Source organism: Callorhinchus milii, unplaced genomic scaffold (genome assembly GCF_018977255.1).
Source record: "Callorhinchus milii isolate IMCB2004 unplaced genomic scaffold, IMCB_Cmil_1.0 Scaffold1, whole genome shotgun sequence".
Classification (NCBI taxonomy): Eukaryota; Metazoa; Chordata; class Chondrichthyes; order Chimaeriformes; family Callorhinchidae; genus Callorhinchus; species Callorhinchus milii.
Window position 1 is genome coordinate 97,753,143 of NW_024704742.1, and position 21,460 is coordinate 97,774,602.

The 21,460-nt window shown below is 44.0% G+C and overlaps 1 protein-coding gene across 3 annotated transcripts in view; it reads right to left on the reverse strand.

Moving 5' to 3' along the window:
• pcsk5b (proprotein convertase subtilisin/kexin type 5b) overlaps positions 1–21,460 on the reverse strand; it is a 201,042-nt gene that overhangs the window by 81,443 nt on the left and 98,139 nt on the right. For all 3 annotated transcript variants that reach the window (XM_042333710.1, XM_042333712.1, XM_042333715.1), the window contains exons 10-12: positions 15,928–16,031; positions 9,109–9,226; positions 356–544 (exon numbers count right to left, since the gene is read on the reverse strand). In XM_042333710.1, coding sequence (XP_042189644.1) covers positions 356–544; positions 9,109–9,226; positions 15,928–16,031 — 411 coding nt within the window. The remainder of the gene's footprint in view (positions 1–355; positions 545–9,108; positions 9,227–15,927; positions 16,032–21,460) is intronic.

Here is a 21,460-nt window from a genome sequence, read left to right on the forward strand (position 1 = left end):
TTGTTGTTAATGGATTCAGAAATGCAAGCCCCTGGATCATTGAGTATTCATTTTTTAGAATTCCAATGCATCTCAGGTATAACAGAACAATAATCAAGTCCTAAAATCTTTCTCTCTGTATTGAGACATGAAAAGAAATCCTGTGAAACTTTTCAAAAACGGCCCATCATCTCCCAGAGAAATTGAGTTTACTGATAAATTAACAGCAATCTGTGAGATTATTATTTGAGAGCACAAAATTGCATGCCCAATTTTTCACACCAGTGCAATTGTTAATAGCTTTTTTTTCCTGATCAGTGAACCACACGAGCAGTACAATGAGGAATTAAACAGGGTGGCAGAAGAGCACAATTACCTGTTTGACAGGAGCTCGGACTTTGTTCCAGACGGAGAGGTCAAGTATATTGCCAGGTCACCTCGGCGAGGGTGTGCAATGGTAACTCGGACAACAATGTGTTCCAGGTACAAAACGTGGTGGTTGAGGTTTTCTGAACATCCAGTGGCTTTGTACACGGCTCTCACAACGTGTTCAGGGCGGATTGTTCTATAGCAAAGAGAGAAACAGAAAAGAAGTTAGAAATCACAAGGTCCTCAAACAAGCTGAGTGGCTGCCTGTGCTGAAACAGTCTCACATTGCTGAACAATCAGCACAGCTTCAGACTTCATTTCTATTATCACAGCAAATGGTCAGAAGCTGTGGTAACAGACACACATTAACTTCTTTGCAAAGTATTTCTATTATTGAGGTTATTCTCAGCATAGGTTAAAGGCACAACAATAAGTAAGTGAGCAACGAGGAAAAGCCATTTAACCCGATGTTCTTTTACCATATTCCATGCAAAACCTACCCTCTTGTAGACTCAACCGACTCTGCCTATCTCCTGCATAGAAATTTTGCATAGAAACTGCCTGAACCCCAGGTAGACCATATCCGTAACCAACCCAAATCTCTTCACTTCTACAGTCAACTCTGTCCCAAACATAGCAGCATAGAAATAACAGTAGTTGCTAAAATGACCAAACCATCTCAGTTTGTTTGCACCATTCACTACTTCCTTTGCTTGTCCCTTGCTCTGCCCTCCCCACCGTCAGGCCTTCAGTCTTTCTGCCTCCACCCTCTGGTACTCCATCCCAGAGTCCTGTCCCTCACCCCTTCAAGATTTGTCTCAAGACCTTCCTCTTTGACCGTGCCTTCAGTCATCTTCCCATCCCCAAATCCCCTGCCCTCCACCATTCTTGAATTCAACCCCCAGCTGGGGTGCAAACCCTTGACTATCCAGCACTGTGGAATATCCTCCTGACTTGAAAGGTGCTATATAAATGCATGTGCTGTTTGTTGTTATTGTTCCTCCAGAACTGTCAACAAACAAACAGATCCTGATCCATTTCTTTAAGAAATGGGAGAATGCAATGAAACCTGCTGATGTTTCATCAGGAGTTTTCAGATTCTGCTTCAACTTATATATAATAATAAGCCTTGCATTTGATATAGCGCTTTTCACGTTTTCTTTTCTAGACGTTCAAAGCGCTTCACAGAGCTTCACAGAATATACTGTAAAGTGAATTGACTGTGTATTTGTGGGCAAATTTAATAATCCAATTTAATGAACAGTGAATAATGACTGAGAACACAAACGTGTGAAATGTCAAACCTTCAGAGAGACCTATTGACTCTCTTCAACCACCCAGAAGATACTGCATTCAGATCAATTTTAATATCAGAATCACACACAAATTTGTTTAACCCTTGGTTCAACAGAAAATCTTGACAATTTCGATCTTCAAAGATGTTCTGATGATCCATACATCAGTGTTTTTTTAATACAAAAGTGTGGGAACAGACAACCAGCTGCCTGCACCATGAAATAGGCCTTTGTGCCTCATTATAGCGCAGGTTGGGATTTTATAGATGCCAAACACCACGTTATATCAGCACTCTACTGCGTACAGAAAACTTCTCAATCTTTGAAACACTGACAAAAATCTGTTTTGAATAAAACTTTGTCACACACATACACACACACACGGAGGGTTGACATTTATTGCTTCCTGATGTGTTTTAACCAACAGTTGGGACATCCTCTGGGAAAGACTGCTGCCAACCCATCTACCTAAAGTAGCAAAGGGCAACTCTCATTAAGCAGAAACCAGTCACTTTGAAATACATTATTATTGCAGGACAACTAAATTGATAATAATTGATGAGTGCAGAGGTTTAATTAATTACTGTAAAAGGGCTCTGCTCTTCTTCAAAGACAATTTGTTTGGAGCCTGGTATAATTGTACATTAGAGACGAGGTCCAAATATAGACAATTTTGAAGTACCATTCAAAAATTGCAATTCCTCGTTCTATACTTTTGAAGGCCCAACCATACATTCTTCATTGATCATATGCTAGTCTTTCCTGCTAGGTCATCTACACACTACAACTTAAGAAAATATAATGAAAAATAGATCATTTGGTCAATTAAACCTTTTTCTTCACTCAAAGATCTGTTCGTTGAAATTCAATACAAGTGCCTACTGAGACTGGATCAATCATCAGCTTGGCTCAGCTGGTTGCACTCTTGCTTGTGGGTCAGAAGGTTGTGAGTTCAAATCCCATTTCAGGACTTTGCTATTACAGTGTAGGCTGACACTACTAGAATCATAGAATTATACAGCACAGAAGGAGGCCATTCGGCCCATTGTGCCCTTTCGGCTCTTGGAAAGAGCTGTCCAAATTAATCCCATACTCCCGCTCTCTCCCCACAGCCTTGCAAACTTGTTCTCCCCAAATATCTATTCACTTCACTCTTGAAAGTTGTTATCGAATCTGCTTCCACCACCCTTTCAGGCAGTGCATTCCAGATCTGAACAACTTGTGTGAAAAAAATTCTCCAGATCTTCTCTCTGGTTCTTTTGACAACTTTTCTTAAATCTGTGACCTCTGGTTACAGACCCATCCACCAGTGAAAACAGTTTCTCCTTGTTCACTCTAACAAATCCCCTCATAATTGTGAGCACCTCTATTAAATCTCCCCTTAATCTTCTCTGCTCCAAAGAGAACAATCGTTGCTTTTCTAGCCTCTTCACACAACAACAATTTCAAAATTCCCAAATTATATTTGTATAGCGCCTTTCACATCGGGAGGACATCCCAAGGCGCTGGATGGTCAGTGTTTCGGACCTGAGCTGGGGTTTGGGATCAGGGAGGGTGGAGGGCAGAAAGGAGGGTGACTGAAGGCATGGTCGAAGAGGAGGGTCTTGAGACAGGTCTTGAAGGAGGCAATGGAGGGGGCAAGGCGGAGGGACTGCGGGATGGAGTTCCAGAGGGTGCAGAATGGCTGCAGGCCCATCCACCAAATGGGGGTGAGTGAGGCGGGGGACGTGAAGCAGGCCAGAGCCCGTTGAGCGGGCAGGTTGGAAGGGGGTTAGGAGGTTACAGATGTTGGGAGAAGGAGAGCCTTGGAAGGTGAGGACCAGAATCTTGAACTGTATCCTCTGTGTGATGGGAATCCAGTGGAGTCGGATAAGAATAGGGGTCATAGGGTCATGGAGCCTGATGCGGGAGAGGATATGGACTGCAGAGTTCTGGGTGATCTGTAGCCTATGAAGGAAGGAGTTGGAGAGGCTGTCAAGCAGAGTTTGCATAGTCAAGCCTGGATGTTATGAATGGATATATGAGGGTCTCTGTGGCCTACGGTGTGAGACAGTAGCAGAGCGGACGATGTTGCGGAGGTGGGGGAAGGCAGAGTAGGTCATGGCATAGATGTGGGGTAGAAAGGATAGTTGAGGGTCGAACAAGACGACAAGTTTCCCGGCTGGTTCAGTGAGGTAGAGCGTGCATCCCTCATTCCTGGTACCATCCTGGTAAATCTCCTTTGCACCCTCTCCAAGGCCTTGACATCTTCCTAAAGTGTGGTGCCCAGAATTGAACATAGTACTCTAGCTGAGGCCTAACCAGTGTTACTTTTGTATTGTATGCCCCTATTTATAAAGCCAAGGATTCAGCATTTTTGTTTTAAAAAGCAGCTTTATCTACCTGTCCTGTTACCTTCAAGGATTTGCTTATGTGAAACCCCAGGTCTCTCTGTTCCTGCACCCCCTTTAAGATGCTACCATCTAGCTTAATATTGCTCATTCTTCCTCCCAAAATGCATCACTTTGCATTTCTCTGCATTAAATTTAATCTGCCACATGTCTGCCCATTTCACCAGTCTAAGTCTTCCTGCAGTCTACTACTATCCTCCTCACCATTTGCTACTTTTCCTAGCTTTGAAATTGTGCAAACTTGGAAATTGTGCTCCCTGTACCCAGGTCCAGGTCATTTATAAAGATTAAAAAGATCAGTGGTCCTAATACTGACCTTGAGGGACACCACTGTATACTTCCCTCCAGTCAGAAAAACTGACTGAGGAGGAATGCTGTTAAGAGCTGTTGTCCTTTGGATGATGAATAGGGGTATAGAATACAAAAGTAAGGAGGTCTGCCAGTCTAAATTGATATTAAAGATAACATGGCACGGTTTGAAAAGAGAAGGGAGTTTCTCCCAGTAACCTAACCATTATTTCCCTAGATAAATTGGTTATTCACTTCATAGTTATTACAACAACAACAACAACAAGATTCCATTTATAGAGCGCCTTTCACGTCAGGAGGACGTCCCAAGGCGCTGCACAGTTGGGTCATGACCCGAGCAGGGGGGAAATGGTCAGGGTGAGGGGAGGGAAGGGAGGGAGAGAGGAGGGGGGAAATGGTCAGGGTGAGGGGAGGGAAGGGAGGGAGCGAGGAGGAGGAAGAGAGTCGAGGCAACATTAGGGGGACTCTCACAAAATGGTTGCTGCGCCCAGCTACAAATAATCTATATATTTGACAGCAATTATTTGTGAAGCTCTTTGAAACTTTTGGCCATGATAGGTTTTCACAAGTGCAAGAATCATTCTGAATTCCATCCAATGTCCTATTCTCTGAATTCTATTCAATGTCCTCGTGTACAAGAGTATATCCCAAACTGCAAACTTTATGATGACCCGTTTACGCCTCAAGACCTTCCTCTTTGAAAGAGTTTTTGGCCATCTCTTCCCCCGCCCCCACCCTCCTCCACACCCATATTAAGTGCAACAACAACAACTTGGATTTATATCATGTCCTCCACGCCAGACGGCGTCTCAGAGTGCTTCACAGTAACAGATCCCAAGCCAGGGGGAGGAAGGTGACCAAAGGCGGGGTCAAAAAGAAAGGTCTTCAGCAGAAACCTGAAAATAGGAAGAGAGGGGGCGAGGCAAAGGGAATGAGGAAGGGAGTTCCAAAGCCTCGGGGCATAGTGGCTGAATGCACGGCTGCCGAGGGTGGAGTGGAGAACTCCGGGGACAAGGAAGAGGCCAGACCCGGAGGAACAAAGGCAACAGGCACTGTTTTGAGGAGAGAAGAGGTCAGAGAGGTAGGGTGGTGCGGAGGAGTGGAGGGATTTGAAGACAATGGTGAGGATCTTGAAATCGATCCTCTCTGGGACAGGCAGCCAGTGCAGTCTGGCAAGGACTGGGGTAATCGGGGAGTGGAGTTTGGTGTGGGTGAGAATGCGGGCGGCAGAGTTTTAAATGATCTGGATTTTATGGATGGTAGTGGAGGGGAGGCTGGCGAGGAGGGCATTTGAATAGTCCAGCCGAGAGGTGACAAAGGCATGGACCAGGGTTTCAGCAGCTTTCAGAGAGAGGTATTGGGAGGAGACAGGCGATGTGTCAGAGGTGGAAAAAAGCGGTGCTGTTGAGGGACTGGATATGGGGTAGGAAGAATAATTGGGGGTCGAACCTGACGCCTAGGTTGCGTACAGGTTCAGAGAGTTTTAGGGGGAGGTCAGGTAGATGGAGGAGGTGAGAACCGTGAGATTTCAGATGTGAACGAGAATCAGAGTATGGCTTCCGTCTTGTCAACGTTCAGCTGAAGGAAATTTGCACTCATCTAAGTCCTGAGATCTGACAGGCAGGCTGACAAAACATCAGGGAACTGAGGGTCGCAAAGTAAGGTGGAAAAATAGAGTTGGGTGTCGCCCGCATACATGTGGAAATGTACCCCATGTCTGCGGATGACATCCCCAAGAGGGAGCATGTAGATCAGAAAGAGGAGAGGGCGAAGGATGGATCCTTGGGTTACCCCACAGGTAAACCGGGTGAGAGCGGGAGGAGAAGCCTGTTGTGCAGATGTACTGCTGGTGGTTTGTGAGGTAGGACTCGAACCAGGCGAGTGCAGTCCCACTGAGGTGGATGACAGAGGAAAGGCGGTGGAGGAGGATGGCGTGATCGACTGTGTCGAACGCGGCGGAGAGGTCCAGGAGGACAACAACAACAACAACAACAAGATTCCATTTATAAAGCGCCTTTCACGTCAGGAGGACGTCCCAAGGCGCTGCACAGTTGGGTCATGACCCGAGCAGGGGGGAAATGGTCAGGGGAGGGGAGGGAGCGAGGAGGGGGAAATGGTCAGGGTGAGGGGAGGGATGGGAGGGAGCGAGAAGGGGGAAGAGAGTCGAGAGGGGAGCTGAAGGCTCGGTCAAAGAGAAAGGTTTTGAGACCGGCCTTGAAGGAGGAAAGGGAGGAGCGGCGAAGGCACTGGGGGATAGAGTTCCAGAGCCTCGGGGCTGAGAGGCTGAAGGCCCGACCACCAATGGTAGGGCGATTGGGGCGGGGGACGTGGAGCAGACCGGAGCCGGAGGAACGGAGGGTATGGGCAGGTAGGTAGGGGGATAGTAGGTTGGAGAGGTAGGAGGGAGCAAGGCCGTGAATGGCCTTGTAGGTGAGGATGAGGATCTTGAAATCAATGCTCTGGGGGATGGGGAGCCAGTGGAGGCGAGCGAGGGTGGGAGTGATGTGGACAAGGAGGCAGAGGGAGCCCTGGTCAAGGTAGAGAGGATGTCGTTTAAACTTTCACAAGCACAGTCTCTGTACTGTGGGTGGAAACCGGAGGGGTTGGTAGAGGGAGTGGGAGAAGAGGTGTGCGCGAAGTTGATTGGCAACAATGGTTCTAGGACTTTTGTGAGGAAGGGCAGGTTAGAAATAGAGTGGTAGTGGCTGGGGTTTGAGAGATCTAGGGAAGGTTTTTTGAGGAAATCCTGGACTTGGGACATCTTCCCGATGTGAAAGGTGCCATGTAAATGTAAATTTATATTGCATTGTATGCTGCTGGAAAAGATCTGAAATCACTTCTAGCAGGAATGAATAGATGTGGAAATCAGTGCTGAAACCAATGGAATGTTATTCAAGATTTGGGAATGCAATTGGCTCTTTAAACACTAAAAAATGTCCATCAAAAGAATGCATCGCCCAAGTATTGTTCAGGACCCGCTTCTGAGCAGAAAGTGATCAATGTGGACCTTTCTTGCCAAAACCATCTCCTCAAGGTGAATTTTTCAGGCGTCTCCCTTGTGATTCATTTCAAGATCAAAGATAGGAATTACTCTGCCTTTGAAGTAATAGTTTTGTAGAAAAAATAAAATTGGTCCTTCACTTCACAGCTGTGGTGGGACGTTGCTGTTGTGAAAATTGGCTGCCATGAACCCCAACCCACATTCCCTTCGCCTCGCTCCCCCACTCCGTTGCCTCCTTCAAGGAACGCCTCAAGAACAACCCACCCCCCCACTGGGTGCTAATCCCTGACTGTCCAGCGCCTTGGGACATCCTCTCGATGTGAAAGGCCCTTTACAAACGTAATTTTCTTGTTCACCCATATGACACACAGTCACCGCACTTTACAGTGTATCCAGTGAAGCACTTTGGGATGTCCTCCGGACATGAAAGATGCTATACGAAGTGTCAGGATTATTATTAATTAGCATCATTAATTCGGTACTTTTTTTCAGTGAAGTACAATAGATATGAAATTACCATGGCCATGTTAAAGAAACCTGCCAAATTAGAGTCAGATTGTGCTTCCCAGAATCTTTTCAAGCATGAATCCGACAGCCATCGCAGAGAGAGCTTTTCTCCAGCCTATCAGTCTGAGGGGTGTTCGTAAACCCAGGCCCAGAGGTTAGAAACAGCTGCTTTACAAGGACTTGACACACATCAAAAAACACACACACCAAAAAAACACACACAAGTTTTGAGAGGAAATCATTCAACTCACATTTGAGAGTGGGTTTGCTGTGTTTTTTACATTGGCTTGACATCGACTGAGAATGCTACATTGGCTCTCCCAAATCTCAACAGTGCCCCTGACCAATTACTGACAGTTCCTGGTGGGAGAACCTTGTGGTGGGATCCAAATCCACATAGAGAATGGCCAATTGGCAGTGCACAGTTGCTTTACAACTCGCAAATCCTTCTCAAACGTCTGTAGGTTTAACTCACATGTTTTTGAAAAATATACAGGCTTGGGTGATTAATAATGCTTTTGAAAAGTACAGTGTTGATTTATAAAAGCTGTTCAACTGTTGAGGGAGTTCTGTGCTCTTTGTGAGTATGTTTCATCATTCTCTTAAAATGCCAGGAACTGCTTGGCTAACACCCCCATGGACCTGTATTATGTAAGGGAGTCTCAAGAAGCACTCACTCAACAAAATGCTCCAGACATATAGAATCGTGCATAAATTCTTCACCACTGACTATGGACATTTGTTAAGTTGTGAAATAGCAGTGAACGCTTTGAAACATCTGCTGGCATTTTGATTCAGTCCAAAATAAGCCTGGTTTGAATAACTTACAATTAAAACACCCAACAGAATATTTAAAACCATCTGGCTTATCAATACCCCAGAGAAGTTAAAACACTTATTAAAAGGAATTAGCCACAGTGCTTTGCTTTCAAGCAGGAGGTTGTGGTTTCAAGCCCCGGGTCGGGACTTCAAACTCAGTGCTGAGGGAACGCTGCATTGTTGGAGGTACCGTTTTCAATTGAGACTTTAACCTGAGGCCCCGCCTATTCAGGTAAACATTAAAGATCCCATGGAACTATTTGAAAAGAGAAAAGAGCTTCTCCCATTGTCCTGGTTAACAATCCCCCAAATTGATTTGGTCATTTACAAGCTTGGTGGTTATTTGTGACACATTGCTGTATGCAAATTGGCTGCCTACAAAATATATTTATAGTATATCTTAACACACTGTATCAAATGCAAAGATGATGATGAGTACCTGCTCTGCTTGTCTGGACTCTCCACACAGATATGTTGGGGTGGGACCGATTTCCAGCGCTCTGCTTCTTTCACCATCGCTTCAGCATCCATTAATCCAAATCCATACAGGTGGCTCACTGTCAATAAAAAAATTCAGCCGTCAGCCACTTCTACAAACCCATTACTTCCACTACAGCATTACGGTACATAGATGCACTCTCCACCTTACCAGTACTGAACCTCGTCTTGTTCCATTCAACTGTCCCACATCCGTGCCTTGACTCATTCAACTTTCCCCGTTTACACAACATTGCCCGCCTCCTCCATTATTTCTCCACTCAGGCTACTGAAACCCTCATCCATGCTTTTATCACAGCAAGGTTTGACTATGCTAACTCCCTGCTCGCTGGACTTCCCAACTCTACTGAGTATTCCTTCCTTTGTCCTGTATGTAACATAACACCAGCTTCATTGTACTACCAGACATCCACAAATGTCCATTGTACCTGGAAACCATTATGGATTTACTTGCACACTGTACACCTTCCAAAATCCTGAGCAGCACATCAACAATATGGTCAGACTTTGGTTTACTCGGTCTGAAGTCATTAACCGTTTGTAGCCTATCTGTATAGGTATGAGTGTATGTCTAAAGAGCATGGAGTGTGTTTGTACGTGTGTGTGAACAAATGGCCAGATATGATATGCATACCTTTAGGGGCAAATAAAGCACAAAACCATGCTGGCCTTAATTTTTACATACCAGCAGGAGCGAAGCAAATAATTTTATCTGATGACAGTGGCATCTTCGAGTTAACCTTGCATTCACAGAGTTCAAGTTACAAGGGAGGTGTATTTTATGAAGACCTATCGAAGTGGAACAAGTCCAACAGTAACAGACTCCAGCTTAATAGTACAGCAGATTTTTAGTATTTTGTGGGTGAAATTACTTTCATAGAATCTTAGAATGTTACGGCAGAGAAGGAGGCCTTTCGGCCCATAGAGTCTGTGCCGGCTCTTTGACAGAGCAACTGACTTTTATTAACCCCACTCACCAGCTTTCTCCCCATAACTCTGCAAACCTGTCTTCTCCAGATACCTATCCACTTTGGAATAAATGGGGTTCAGCTGGCTTGGAGATGTGGGCAGACTTTGGTTTGAACCACTTGCCTCAGTAGGATGCCCTTCAGAAGTGAAATGTGCTATATAAATGTAATTGTTGTTGTTTTGTTAGACAAGTGTAGTCTCTGGCTCATATAGAACAAGGTGTGACGCTACCTTTGTGTATGTCCTGATCTTACTGGCAATTGCCTAGTGGATTTAAATTTATGAACGGAATGCCAAAGAACGAGAGCATTAGTTACTCAAGCCAGAGAAAGGCTTAGTAGCCTAAAACTAAACTTTATCCATTAATTCGGGCAGACTCCATTCTATTCTAACAAGCAGGACTAAAAATTGAGGGAACTGAGTTGGTAGCATACAATTTGGAAAATTGGCCATCAAATGAACTCATGTGCAGGGCCAGTATAGAGGTTTCTCATCCAGAAACACTTAGCCTACAGTTCATTGAGCATCTGGTTCCAATTTTGGAACTGGCAGTTGACTTTCTGAATTAACACGCCTAACCTACGGCTTCCTTAAGTACAAACCACAGGAAGGTATTCCTCAATGTGGGTTCTACTCATTACAACTGCTGGACTCTGCGACCTAAACCAGATGACTCCATCCTTTCCACATTGGCAGTTTTGTTGAAAGATTTTTAATAAAAGGCTGGGATTTATTAAAAAGTCGGGTCACTTGAGACAGAATCCTCCAGCCTTGGCTCCAAATAGCAGCTACAGGTATTTAATACATCATTAACGTTCCATTAACCATGGCAAAACATTTTCATGAGGGCATTAGTTCACATATTGCTGAGGCAGCCTCCATGGTGTGGCAGATAGAGCTGGAGTTTACAGACCAGGTAATGGGTGGTTCAAACCCCAGTCTGTGCTGAGTTTGCTGTCTCAATGGGGTTGTATGGGGAGCCCAAACTAGCTCTGTCTCAAAGGGGAAAACTAGGCTCCCCAGAGACATCCTCTTCAGTTGAGTGGTCTACCAATACTCACAGACCAACAATGACCATTTCACTGGGGTACAGGAGGGCAACCAGTGACTATGGAACCGCTTCTCAGTTCAAGAAAGCTAACCTAAGAGCAGAAGAGCATAGTGAGGAGTAAATCAGAAAAATAGTTGATTATGTTAAATTTGAAAAATGAAAAAAAGACCCTCATTACTGAAGCATGTTACTTGCATGTTATAAAGGTTATTCTCTATGATGGAACCCCCAAGTCAAGTTCATTTGTTACTAGGACTGCACTAGTTCTTAAAGGGTAAGCAACTCGACTGCCAAGCCCAGTCCTCTGAATTTACCTTAGGAATCGAGTTTCAACACTTTCAAAAATATAGTTTTGAAATTTTGTAGCAGAACCTGTAGAACCTTGTGCTGTCCAAGAAAGGCAGCATTAGCCAAGGGATCTCTCTAAAGAATCTCCTGCTTCAGAGGGATCCCTTCCATCTAAATCCCATTGGGCCATGTGGGTTCAGACACTTTTAGATGTCTCCCCAAGTGGTGGGGGTGGGGGGAATATTGCTAAACGAATTTCACAGCATATGGATTACTTTCAGGATTCTAAGTAGATAAGGAAAAGGAATTCAATGGGAGATATGAATTGGATGAAGCAATCACTGATAAGTATTTCATGCCTGAAGCATTACCCTGCAAGAATTCATAACTGTCTGAGAATGGGATTTGAGGTTACAAGGATACAATTTCAGTCTATACTCATGAGAAAATATGTTTTCAGTGTTGCTAGTGTGCACAGGGGGAAAGAAACAGGCCAAGGTTGAAAAGTGCAGATACAAGATGGATGAACTGGAATTTTATTTGATAACTGTTAGGAGATGAGGGAATATGGATGTACATAAAGATCCAGGAAAATACAATGGGTTTGAGTTAATGAGGTAGGGTCTGTGGAAGGACTAAACTTGATGCCCTAACTGGCTTTTCCTTTTTCATGTTGGCTATATGATCAGAGTGAAGAAATGGATTTTCAGACCTCAAAAGACTTAAAAAAAAGGAATCAGTTTTAAAACTTGATACAAGCCAATTGAAACCTTTTGGAAATTAGTAAAATGCAAGTATCAGCATTAATAATACATCAGCAGCAGCACAGATCAACAGACACACATAGCATGATGTCCAAGTGGCTTTCTCACATTACTCTCCGGCTGGCACAAAATACAAAATCCCTTGTTGCACAAACATTCATATGTTCCACAGCAGAGTTTGCCTGTAGTCAAACATGAAATATTGCCTCCAAAGGAGAATGTACCCCACTTTCCTATGTCCAGACACACTCAGCCCATCTAGCTATGAAACGGCAGAAGCCAAGGCATTAGGTTCTATGGGAATTTAACCATTTTAAACAATGCAACTAACTAGTGCAAGGCATTGGTAAACTTCCTTGCTCGGAACCCTTAGTGGCAGTGTGTAATGAGTCAGGAAGATTAGTTAGTCAGCAATAGCGCTTCAGCAGTACTGTAGCTACTTAGCACCAAACAGGGTGGAAAGTGGGACCAACTGATTTTGTCTAAGGAAGCCCATACATTAAAGAGACCTCAAAGAGTTAACAAGCAGTTTTAAAAAAGGCTTAAACAAGTTAATTGAAAAGTTTTGCAAATCAGTAATTAAAATGCAAATGTCAGGAATAATAACATATTATTATAGGTGTTGCAGTCTCCTCGTGGCATAATGTCTGAATGTTTTTCTCACATGAAACAACCATCAACTGAGACTAAACATACAGCATCAAACACCAACGTTACCATGGGAAAGGCTTCCCAGACAGCTGATATTTGGCTGTCTGAGAGGAAAGGACTTCAAAGGTCTCGCTTATAGGGGTTTAGCCTCCAGCTGCAGGTACACACAGACAGGCCTTCATTTCCGAAAAAAATAATAACTGTTTGGTAGGAAATTTCAAAGCTACAAGATTCTTTCTTACAGTTGCATAGTTTGGGGTCTAGCATCATACTCCTTTATTCTTTTTGAGGACTCGGCATGCACAACAGTGCATCATGCCCCAAAGAAGACTGCAGCCTCCCATAAACAGCATGCCTGGCGTCCTGCATCACGCAATTCCTGTTCCACAGGTGAACCAGACCAAACTCAGGGATCCATCACGTTTGTCAGGTTCAAAAGTGAACAGAACAAAATAACATAACATTAGCACGTCGGGTCCATAATCACACTTAAAGGTGTTGCAACTTGTTATATGAAGCTTCATGTTCACACAAAGTGAATCTTAGCCCTTAGCCCGTCCTTGTGCAGGTGGTCGTCAAAATTCCCGCAACACTATCAGGGGGATAAGAGAAGGGAGTTTCTTCCAGTGTCCTCACTGAAAAATTCCTAGATAAGATTGTTCATTCAATACATGGTGTTTTGGGAACATTACTAACTTGACTGCCGTGTTTGCCTACAAAATACATAGCCACTACACTTTACAGCAAATCCCGTGAAATGCTGTAAGATATCTTTCTGACTTGAAAGGTGCTATACAAAAAAGCAAGAATTATCATTATTATTAAGTAAAACTCCTCTTGAAATATTCAGTATCTGATAGAGCCTTCTATTGCTTTATAATTTGACTTGACTCAGAGGGCAACTGTAAAAATCACGTAGGATGCTACTCATTGGATTTTAAAAATTCTGTACATTACTTAATACATGTGGAATGGTAATATTCAGTGCTATGTGTAAGGCATGACGGTTACTAGTTAGGGGTGGCTTTTTACGAATGATGAATTGTATTAGAGTGTGAGAACATGAACGTTGCACCATCTGGCATCACACAAGTGTCAGGGGAAATGAGGGTCAGTTACTTGGTATCAAACCACCGATGGCTTCAGAGAGGTTGGGACCAAGGTTTGCTAATTTGTTCATCAAAAACATTTAGCAACCAAGGATTCAGGACTGGGACACTGCAGTCATACCCCTCGTGGGAATCAGAAAATAAGCACTGGGGAAGGATAAAAATTAAAGTGACATTTGTAAGTGCTGCAGTGACTTCTACTAGGATGAAGTAAATCTTTTCAATCTCTGACCTAAATGTACCAGATTACAGTCGACTCAACTTTCCAATTTGATTTCATTGAGAAGATGACAGACCCTGCTCTTTACACTTTTCCAGAATTACACATTGGACACAAAAATAATCAAGGATTTTACAAAAAAAACTAAATATGTTATAAGACATATTTCTACACTTTTATCATCAATGATGATGTTTTTTCCAACAAAAATATAATTTCCTCTACGTTGAAGTATTAATTATAAAACTTGGCACACAACAAAAAAGAAATCAGCTCCCAAGCATTGTGTTCTAACAAAGGTGATGTGTGAAAATACTCTAAAGGGGGAACAGCGAGTGGGGAAAGAACTTGGTGACTACTCGGTCATACAGACCAGAAAGTCACAAGTTTGAATCTCAGTCTGTACTGGGGTCACTGATTTCAGCCAGAGCAGCAATTGAGGTACTAAAATTAGCCTCAGTGGCCTAGGTTAGGAAAAGGGAAAGAAATATCAGTCAGGGATGCTCACCTGAGGCTTATCCTGCTGAAAAGAGGGGAAAAGAAAAAAATAACTGTACTGGAGTATTCAAAATGTTAAAACATTTCCTGCGTGTAACTCAAATTATAAAATATAAAATTGGAGCTGGCTGGTACCAAATGGCATAATACCTTATAACACTGAAGGTGATAGAATAATGAGCCACAATCATGACAGATTGTGTTTGCATAGAATATGACCTTCATTAATGCACTCATTTTATGTTGCTAGGCTTTGCCACATGTTATTGCAGTCACTAAGCAATAGGTACTCTTCTACAAGTCACGCTTGGCAACAGATTGTTAGAATCAAGTCAATCCTTTGTGGCAGTCATAATAGTTTGGTTCCTGTGCCAGATGAGTCCACATTACTCCAGGGCATTGCTGATGACAGACCAACCAGCCAGACTCATTGACAGGACTTAAAGGGGCAGACCAATCACTTCCCCATTCAACTCCTGTTAACCCTGCAAGTCAAACCTCCAACAGTAGGGTGGTTCCAGTTGGATAAGCACCAGGAAGCTTGCCAGACAATGCTCTTAATGGCACGCTATGCAATTTTAACTCCAGCTGTACCCAACAGACAATCTGGAGTCCCCAAGCCTTGGCTATTGCCACCCTGAGCCCAATACTCTCTTGATTAAGAAAGTACAATGCATCCTCCAAGGAAATAATGTATTTTGCATTCCAAACACAAGGGGATCTCCAAGTTTAGTGACAATACACATGTGAAACTCTGTCTGGTTGGGATACTCTAAAGCATGGGGATGTCAGACACCAAGTTGACCAAAATAAAGTCCAGTTCTAGATGACTGGGAGTTGACTGTGGACTGATTTGTTCCTTCTTCCTGTGTCAGCATTTATGTCATGCAGAACAGTTGAGATATATGCACTGCTTGATTTGTGTCAAATAACAGTGAGTGAACTCAATGGTACCTTGTGTTACAAACAGCTACTTCACTTCTGTGTGGATTCCAGACAAAAAGGATGGATTAATGTCCTGGATGGGTTTTTGTTCAGTCTCTTGTGAGCACAAAGCTAAGCAGAAATGCTGAAAGCCTGATCAGCTGATGGTTGGGCAAGTGGGAGTGGGGAGGTAGGTACTGTATGAAACCTTGAGCATTGAAATGAGCATTCAAATGAAGAGTAGCTATTTTAAAAATTATTAGCATTTGACATGACGATATCTCACCTCTGTATCCAGCAGCATTCGTCTTCCAGTCTGGGGCATTCAGATGTCCAGAACGCGATGTCCTCACAATAATATGCTGCACGTCCCTCCAACTGAGGTTAGGGCTGGAAGGAGAACAAGAAAAAAAAGCATTTAGACAAGCGGAACACAATTACAAAGAGAAACAAAAAGTCTAAAGCCAAAAGTTCCACTCTGAACTTGAGTAAAATTTCTGAGTGGAATATGCAATACAATGAGGTCCATTCGCTTCATTCACTTAAAAGAAAAAGTGCACACAGAAAAAAACTTCAGGAAACATTAATAAATAACCCCCACTTGCTCCAATTACTTCTTTTTATCTCTATTTAATTGACTGCCTTGGATACCTTAAATGTACTTGAGAAGGAAAACGACCCACAATTGGTCTCTGGAGACCACTGTTGCTGCCTATTAGTGATTAGTCACTGCCAAGTTAAATTCCCCTTAAAGGAGGCTGGGCCGCTGAATGATAAAGAAAGCTTTCCCTAATCGCACAATATATTTTTGCAATGGGCCCACAAGTTGTTAAGACATTCCACACATCTCTTGGTTTGTTGATAATAACCACTTGCATTACTGACCACCACAAAGTACCTGGAGGATCAGTTAGCTTAATGTTATTGTCCGGTGCAGATGTGAATCCACAGGCTTGTTTTTTCTTAAAAATATATAGCCTCCTCCTGTTACTGGAACATCTGAGATAGAGAACACCAAGAACTTCAAAACAACTTTATGGAGCTTTTTCCAGCTGATCCCTACAGGGTGCATTTCAGATGGTTTTAATGCTGAAGACATACTTCAGTTAATCCCCGCGGGTTCTGAGAACAGTCCTGCAAACTATCCCTCCCCGTCAATAGTAATGACTGGAAGTGTAATGTGCATCCACAAACCAGGCTAGACACACGTGTCTCAATGCAGCCCATATGTCCAGGAAGTTAAGGTCACCTCCTGAGGTAATACCAGCTTTCTGTAAACAAGGTCAAATGGCCTTATTTTACAGAGAACAGCAGTGTACCCTGCACTGGGACGACATTTGTCAAATTCTCACTTCAGTTTAATTTACTTGCACTGTGCTTCCAAAAAGAAGTCATTTCACATGCTAGCCTGAAATATCTGGGCTGAAACATAGGCAACAACAACAAATTGCATTTATATAGTGCCTTTCACATCGAGAGGACGCCCCAAGCCACTGAGGTTCAGAAGAGAACAAAGATTGGAAAACCTGTAGTTTTGCAGTAGGCTTAATTAATTCTGTCAAACAATGCCTTCAAAATATAGCTGGGTCAGTAACAGCTGAAAAGGGAATGAAGTAGCAACACCTCTCTTTGATCATTTGATACAGCACAGAAGGAGGCCATTCGGTCCATCTTTGAAAAGAGCTATCCAATTCAATCCCACTCCCCCGCGCTCTCCCCATAGCCCTACAAACTTGTTCTCCTCAAATAATTATCTACTTCTCTCTTAAAAGTTGTTTTTGAATTGGCTTCCGCCCTTTATAATAATAATAATAATCCTTGCATTTGATATAGCGCTTTTCACGTCGGGAGGACGTCCCAAAGCGCTTCACAGAACACACTGTAAAGTGAATTGACTGTATATTTGTGGGCGAACGCGGCAGCCAATTGCGCACAACAATGTCCCACAAACAGTCATAGATTGAAAATGACCAATTTATTATTGTTTTTGGTTTTTTGGAGGGATTATTATTAGGCGTGTGGAGTAAGGAAACTTGCCCAAGGTTTCGCCCTGCCTGGAATTGAACTCAGGTCTCTCGCTTGCAAAGCGAGTGCTCTAACCACTGAGCTGCAGGACTCCACAGTCAATGCATTCAGGCAATGCATTCTGTTTCTTTTAACAACTATTTTATATTTTTATAAAGAACGATTTAACTTTGTGCTACCTACCATGCAGACTCTGGGCACTCAATTCCAAAGTTCAAGCATTGCTCATTCCTAGAGCATTAGGATGGAATCATAAATATGTTTCCCTGAAATGTTCGAGATGATCCCTGATCATTTTAGAAAAGGCGTAAAAACTGAGCTTCAATGTTGCAATCTGAAGCACAGTTAACCTCCATCACAATCTGATACATTAGTTATTCAAATTATAATGAAGACAACAACAACAAAATTACATTTGTACAACGCCTTTCACATCAGGAGGATGCCCCAAGGCGCTGGACAATCAGTGTTTCGGACCTGAGCTGGAGGTAGGAATCGGGGAGGGTGGAGGGCAGGAGGGAAAGGAAGGTGATCGACGGCACATTCGAAGAAGAGGGTCTTGAGATGGATCTTGAAGGAGACAAAGAAGGGGGAAAGGTGGAGGGACTGCAGGATAGAGTTCCGGGGGGGCTGGGAGGGGTGCAGAGTCACTGAAGGCACGCCCACCAATGCCCGTCTGCAAGGCCATGGACAACTTTGAAGGTGAGGGCCAGGATCTTGAATTGTGTCCTCTGTGTGATGAGAAGCCAGTGGAGTTGGGTGAAGATGGCGGTGATAGGGTCGCGGAGCCTGGTGTGGGAGGGAACACAGGCTGCAGAGTTCTGGATGATCTGCAACCTATGGAGGGAGGCCGACAAGCAGGGTGTTTGCATAGTCGAGCCTGGATATTATGAAGGCGTGTATAAGGGTCTTGGCGGCCTGAGGACTGAGACAGTAGTGGAGCCGAGCGATGTTGCGGAGGTGAGGAATGGCGGAGCAGGTCACGGCACGGATGTGGTGGGGTATGAAGGACATTTGAGGGTCGAACAGGATACCGAGGTTCCTTATTGGCTCCACGAGATGTAGAGTACATCCATGGAGGGAGATGCTGTCAGCGCCCGAGGGAGGCGCTGATGGGAACCAAGGGCCTCGGACTTGTGGAGTCCTTTAGCTCAGTGGTTAGAGCACTCGCTTTGCAAGCGAGAGACCTGAGTTCAATTCCAGGCAGGGCGAAACCTTGGGCAAGTGGTTTCCTTACTCCACACGCCTAATAATAATCCTTCCAAAAAAACAAAACCATAATAAATTGGTAATTTTCAATCCATGACTGTTTGTGGGACATTGCTGTGCGCAATTGGCTGCCGTGTTCGCCCACAAATATACAGTCAATTCACTTTACAGTATATTATGTGAAGCGCTTTGGGACGTCTAGAAGACGTGAAAAGCGCTATATCAAATGCAAGGATTATTATTATTATTATTACTTGTTGACATTCAACTGCAGGAAGTTAGCTCTCATTCCAGAGTCCCAAAGAGAGTCTGAAACACCACACATATTGCTCAATGCACTGCACAAATGAATCAGATCCCTGCCATTGCACAGACCACATAGAAGACCACATTGCACATACAGCACATTTAATAAATATAACAATAGGGTGAATGAAAGTGGTGAATGAAAGCAGCACATTGGTGATCTTATTCCTTCACTGAAAACTCCCGGACTTTGTCAGACTATTTGTGTCAGGAAAGGAAACAATGAAATTGATAACAGCTATACATGGTTTTACTTATGCACGGAAAGCAGGTCATCTCTCTAGTTTCTTTGCCCTCATAGCATCATTGCTCCCGCTTCCCTGAGTGAAGCATATCTTTGTTGATGCCTTGTTGATGAATAATAATCGGTCACTCACCTCATGTTTATTTATAGGACTTTACTGAACATTACCATGTTTGTCTACAAAAAGTCACCACATTCGTCACTTGTACCAATGAAGTGCACTAAGATATTTGGATACAAAAAGGTGCTATTGATTTAGAATTTTCGAATGGGGGTGGGAGAGTGGAAGAATATAAATCTTTCACAATTATTAAGGAATCCAGGGAGCGAGTGGCACCAACTAATGATTCCTGGGCAGGGGTGGGTGGGTGGTGGTAGGGGTGTGGAAAAAGGGGGTAAAAATGGTCTCTTTGAGGCTGAAGTGCCTTCAAGACAACAATCTTGGCAACGGATAATCAAGTCACACTCTGGCGTGATCTTAGTCCAGACCTACAGTACTCAGCAAAATTGTTGGGACAGCTCTAGCTGGCTAATTGGTAGGGACTTGGAGGGGCTCCCATTAACTCTGCAAGCCAACCCCCTAAACAGATAGAATGGTTCTTGCTCAAAAAGTGGCAGAAATCTGACCAGTGTTCACAATGCAATTTTTGCTGGATAGACTCCAGGAGTTTGCCAGTGCCCCCTCTGGGGACCTTCATGCCTTGGCTCTTGCCAACAAGCACCTAAACTCTCCAAGATTAAGTTAGTGCATCCTTTCAGGGAGTGCATCCTTTCAGGGAGAGTATCCTTGCAAGATAGAAGCCATACTCTTTGGCTCCCGTCAACGCCTTCTCTCCTGCAGGTCTGAACTCCTCAACCTCCCCGGGCACTCCCTCAGCCTCTCCAAACTCATGCACAACTTAGGCAACAGGTTCGATCCCTAGCTTTTCTTTCTACCACACATCTGTTCCCTGACCAGGATGCTTTTTTCCACCTCCGCCACATTGTCCGCCTCTGTCCATACTTTACAACTGACGCAGCTGAAACCCTTGCCCATGCCTTTGTCACTTTCCGGCTGGACTATTCTAATGCCCTCCTTTCTGGTCTCCCCATCTCCGCCATACACAAAACCCAATTAATTCAAAACTCCTCCACCCAGACACTCACCCATACGAAACTCTGTACTCCCACCTCACCAGTCCTTGCCAGGCTCCATTAGCTCCCAAGCACTGAACGGATTGACTTCAAAATCCTCTCACTCGTTTTCAAATCACTTAATTCCCTCGCATCTCCCTACCTATCCGACCTGCTTACCCCCCACTCAGCCACCCGCTGCCTCTGCTCGGCTGGCTCCAGCCTCCTAATTTTCCCTTGTGCCCTTCTCTCCACCATCGGTAGCTGTGCCTTCAGCCACTACACCCCGAAACTCTGAACTTTCTCCCTTAATGCCTCCGGCTTACCCCTCCCACCGCACCTTCAAATGCTACCTAAAGACCTGCCTTTTTGATCGGTCACCTCCTCACTCCCTCTCCCCTTGGGGCGTTGCCAGGCTCTGCCACTGTGAAGTGCTCCAGGACACTACCCCGCGTGAAGTGCGCTATATAAATTCAAGCTGTTTTTGTTGAGTACGCATTCCATACAGACAAATGGAAATGTATGTGCAGCTCTCAATCGTTTGCTTTCAAGATTATTAAGCAAAGCAATAGGTTTCTGCATGTCATAACCTGGTTGCCCAAAACGGTGAGACTTAACATTAACTAGAACAGATTGGTCCTCAGATCCATTTCGCACACAGACTTGTTACTATTGATCCTGGCGAGTTTAATGAGGAAGCAATAGCTTTGTCTGCTAAAAAAAAGGTGGTGGACAAATCACATTGCTGTGACTTTTAAAACCATAGAAACGGTGTGCTGGGCAGTGGAATTCCAGCTGTGACCAGCTGTATTCTAAAAGGTCATTTCATACAAAAGAGCAAGACAAAGATTCACTGCCATGAGCCATGAGCTCCATGGGGAAGCCAAGAGACACCTGGAATTAAAGTCATAAAGTATTACAT